Genomic DNA, 3,389 nt, shown 5'->3' with positions numbered 1-3,389 from the left:
TATACAGGAGTAAGCACATAAATGTTGGAACAGTCTAATTCTGCAACATTCTTTGGTTATAAGTATGTGATAGCGTAGAGCTACAAAAAATATAGGGATATATATATATATATATATATATTTAATTTACACTCACTCCTTCTTTACATTTACTTCTTCTTTCAACCATCTCACTCCCAGTCTCTCTCACACACACATACACGCTCGCCCTCTCTCTCACACTGTCTTTCTCTCTATCACTGTTTACCTTCTCCTTGTCTTTCTCTCTCTTTTAACTCCCTCTCATATTATCTCTTATTCTTTCATTCTTTCTTTAAACCATTAACGTTCTCTTTCCTCTTTCCCTAGCAGTCTCCTCCTGCTCTACCCCCCTCTGTCATTTCACTCTTTCCCTCCCTCTCTATCTATATCCTCCCTCTCTCTCATGTCCTTTTAAGTTTTACCCCCACATAATTCCAGGTTCAGTCCCACTGCATGGCACCTTGGGCAAGTAAGTGTCTTCTGCTGTAGCCTTGGGTCTACCAAAGCCTTGTGAGCGGATTTGGTAGATGGAAACTAAAAGAAACCCACTGTATATCATCATCATCACTATCATCATCATCATTTAACATCTGCTGTCCATGCTGGCATGGGTTGGATGGTTTAACCAGAGCTGGCAAACTGCACCAGACTTCAGTCTGATTTGGCGTCCTTTCCTAATGCCAACCACTTTGCAGAGTGTGCTGGGTGCTCGTCCATGGCTCTGCACAGCCACTTTTATGTGGCACTGTATGGCTGCTTACACCACCAGAGGAGCCAGTCTTGACATTTCTGCTGTGGAGTACGGGTTTTCTTGAGTACAGCAAGGTGCCAGGCATCTTGATTCTTTATCATCTCGTACATCATGTATATAATACACACACACACACACACAAATGTATATATAACCAAAATAAGCAACAGGATATCAATAGGTGATGCAGTATGACCGTTTCAAGCGGCTCCATTTAATTGAACAATACAATCATTACATCAATTTAAATGCAGAGCTATCCTCAGCTGCATAAATAAATACATAGAATTTTTTAATCAGTTGGATACATTAATATAATTTTACTCAAATTATCTAATAGAGCAAGAAGAGGGAGAAAAGTCCATGTTGCTACTAATGTGACTCAGAAAGAACTGTATGGTGTTTGATTCCATGCAAAAAATCCAAGTTTTTAATTTTTTTTTTAGTGAAAATCGTGTGGGTATTAATATAGAAATTTACCATAATTTTGTTGTCATTTAGCCTCAAATCAACCCTGATACAGCAAACCGTCTTTTTTGGGATAATCTAGAACATTACATACAATGGGCGTGTGATTTAGGCAGAGGGATACTTTGGCTGCTATTTTTAGCCCATCGAGCGACCAGATAGAGGCTCTTTTATTGGTTCAATTATGTGGGACCCGGAAGTTGTTCGCAAACAGCAGTAGTAATTTTCTTCGGCTGAATAAAACGTCATTGATTGGTTAAAATTACCAAAATACGACAACTTTAACATGAAATAACTTCTAAAATACAAAATTTTGTCAAAAAAATTTGGAATAAACCCTGTTCTATGTGACACATTCTACCAGTATCTAAAGTTTCAAAGTGTTTAGTTAAAAAAAATTAATTAAAAAATCTGGCCGTCTAATTGAATAGATCCAAAAATTGTCAATATTTGGAGTGATAAGAAAAGACGAACTGAAATCGTAATTATCAACAGATTGGAGAGAGAGAGAGAGAAAGAGAGAGAGACTAAGTGAAGAGAGACAGATGAAAACACGGAGTAGAAGATAGTAAAATAAAATGTACACACACACACACACACACAAACGGAGTGAGAGAATAGGGAGTGGGAGAGTGAAAGAAAAAGAATCGGGAGAGGAAGATATAAAGAAATAAAGTGAAGAGAGAGAGAGAGAGAGAGAGAGAGAGAGAGAGAGACAAAAGAAAACAGGGAGGAGGAAGAAATTAAAGCGAAAGAAGGGGAGGAGAGTAAGGATAGAGATAGAATAAGGGAGAGAGAGAAAGTGGTGCAAAGAGAAAGTGGAAGAGTGATGCAGAGAGAGAGAGAGAGAGGGGGTGAAAGAGAGAGAGAAGGATTATCTTCGTTATTTTTTGTTTGTTTCATGTGCCAAGGATGTATGAGCAGTATTCAGTTTCTGCCATCCAGTGAGGCGGAAGCCGGATTTTCTGAAACAGTAAAGTATTTATCCATTGAGACAGATCTTGTTTGAGGGAGGAACAGAGGGTAATGGTAATTATGAGCTATGTATGAAGCGAAACTAGCGATAAGCCATTTCAAGGGCTGATCTCGTCGGTGCGATTAGTGGATACAAGATAATACATAGATCGAGGGAAAACTCGTTAGTGTCGATTATGGAAGTGAACATCGCTGGACAGTCGAAACCAGTTGAAGTGACTTGTGTTGCAGAGGTGAAGCATCTGGATATTGGGGTGTCCAATACACTGAATGGAGGAGATACGTCTACATCGGGGGCCTATGATGACACGGCTTGTGAAGGAGACCGACTGTATGGGTGGTTGTCAGTGAGGCCCAACACCAAGCTTTTGCCTAAGATAAACAAACAAAGATATTTCGTGTTCTCCGAAAAAACATGTAAACTTTATCATTACCGGAGTCAACACGACATGCTACCTTTAGGAGAAATTGATATCTACAATGCTTCTTTCAACTTTGAGGCCAGCAATTTGGATAAACCGGGCCTGTTCGAAATCAGGTAAGCATTGCGAAATATACTACATTATAGTCTAAAATAATGATCTAATATAATGTAATATAATATGCATTTTTCATAATTTTATTGATAGGAATCTATGTATATGATCGACAGGGTTTCCGAAATTCCTTGTTTATTTATCACCTTATAATGAAAATATTCTAAAACACCCCCATTAAGAACTATTGTGTTGAAGATAAGGGCGGACGGAGACAACTTCAATCACATGTTTTCCATTTTCAAGTGTATCATACATATATTTAACACGAGCACACACATATACACACAACATAGATAGAGATATGTATGTATAAACACATTTTCACGTGTGTGTGTGTGTGTGTGTGTGTGTGTGTGTTCTTATTACAGGTTTTACACATGTAAACATCCACCCGAGCATCTTTTCCTGAATGCATCAGACACCCGGCGATAATTGAGATCCTATCCTTAACATGTTTACATGCAATGCAGACGCCTCATGTGTCCACCACGTAACCATCCACCAAATTCCAGGTCCTGTGTATATATAGTAGAAAGAATTATATAAAGATTTCTGTAAAATCTTAGAATATAATTCGAAACATTCAACATAAGACAGTTTAAAAGACAGACAACACACTACACTAAAAGCAAAAT

At 38.2% G+C, this 3,389-nt stretch overlaps 1 protein-coding gene across 5 annotated transcripts in view; it reads left to right on the top strand.

The window, feature by feature from the left end:
- The first annotated feature begins 2,064 nt into the window (after positions 1-2,064).
- The window catches only part of LOC106873743 (TBC1 domain family member 2B), a 158,123-nt gene continuing 156,798 nt past the window's right edge, over positions 2,065-3,389 (top strand). For 3 of the 5 annotated variants that reach the window (XM_014921239.2, XM_014921238.2, XM_052976044.1), the window contains exon 1: positions 2,066-2,753. In XM_014921239.2, coding sequence (XP_014776725.1) covers positions 2,392-2,753 — 362 coding nt within the window. In that variant the 5' untranslated portion in view covers positions 2,066-2,391. Of the gene's footprint in view, positions 2,754-3,389 lie in introns of all 5 variants that reach the window. The other 2 variants (XM_052976043.1, XM_052976045.1) reach the window with 2 other exon arrangements.

The sequence above is a fragment of the Octopus bimaculoides genome, chromosome 23, assembly GCF_001194135.2.
Source record: "Octopus bimaculoides isolate UCB-OBI-ISO-001 chromosome 23, ASM119413v2, whole genome shotgun sequence".
NCBI lineage: Eukaryota > Metazoa > Mollusca > Cephalopoda > Octopoda > Octopodidae > Octopus > Octopus bimaculoides.
The sequence above is the reverse complement of the archived record's forward strand: the minus strand, read 5'-3'. Positions and strand labels throughout refer to the sequence as shown.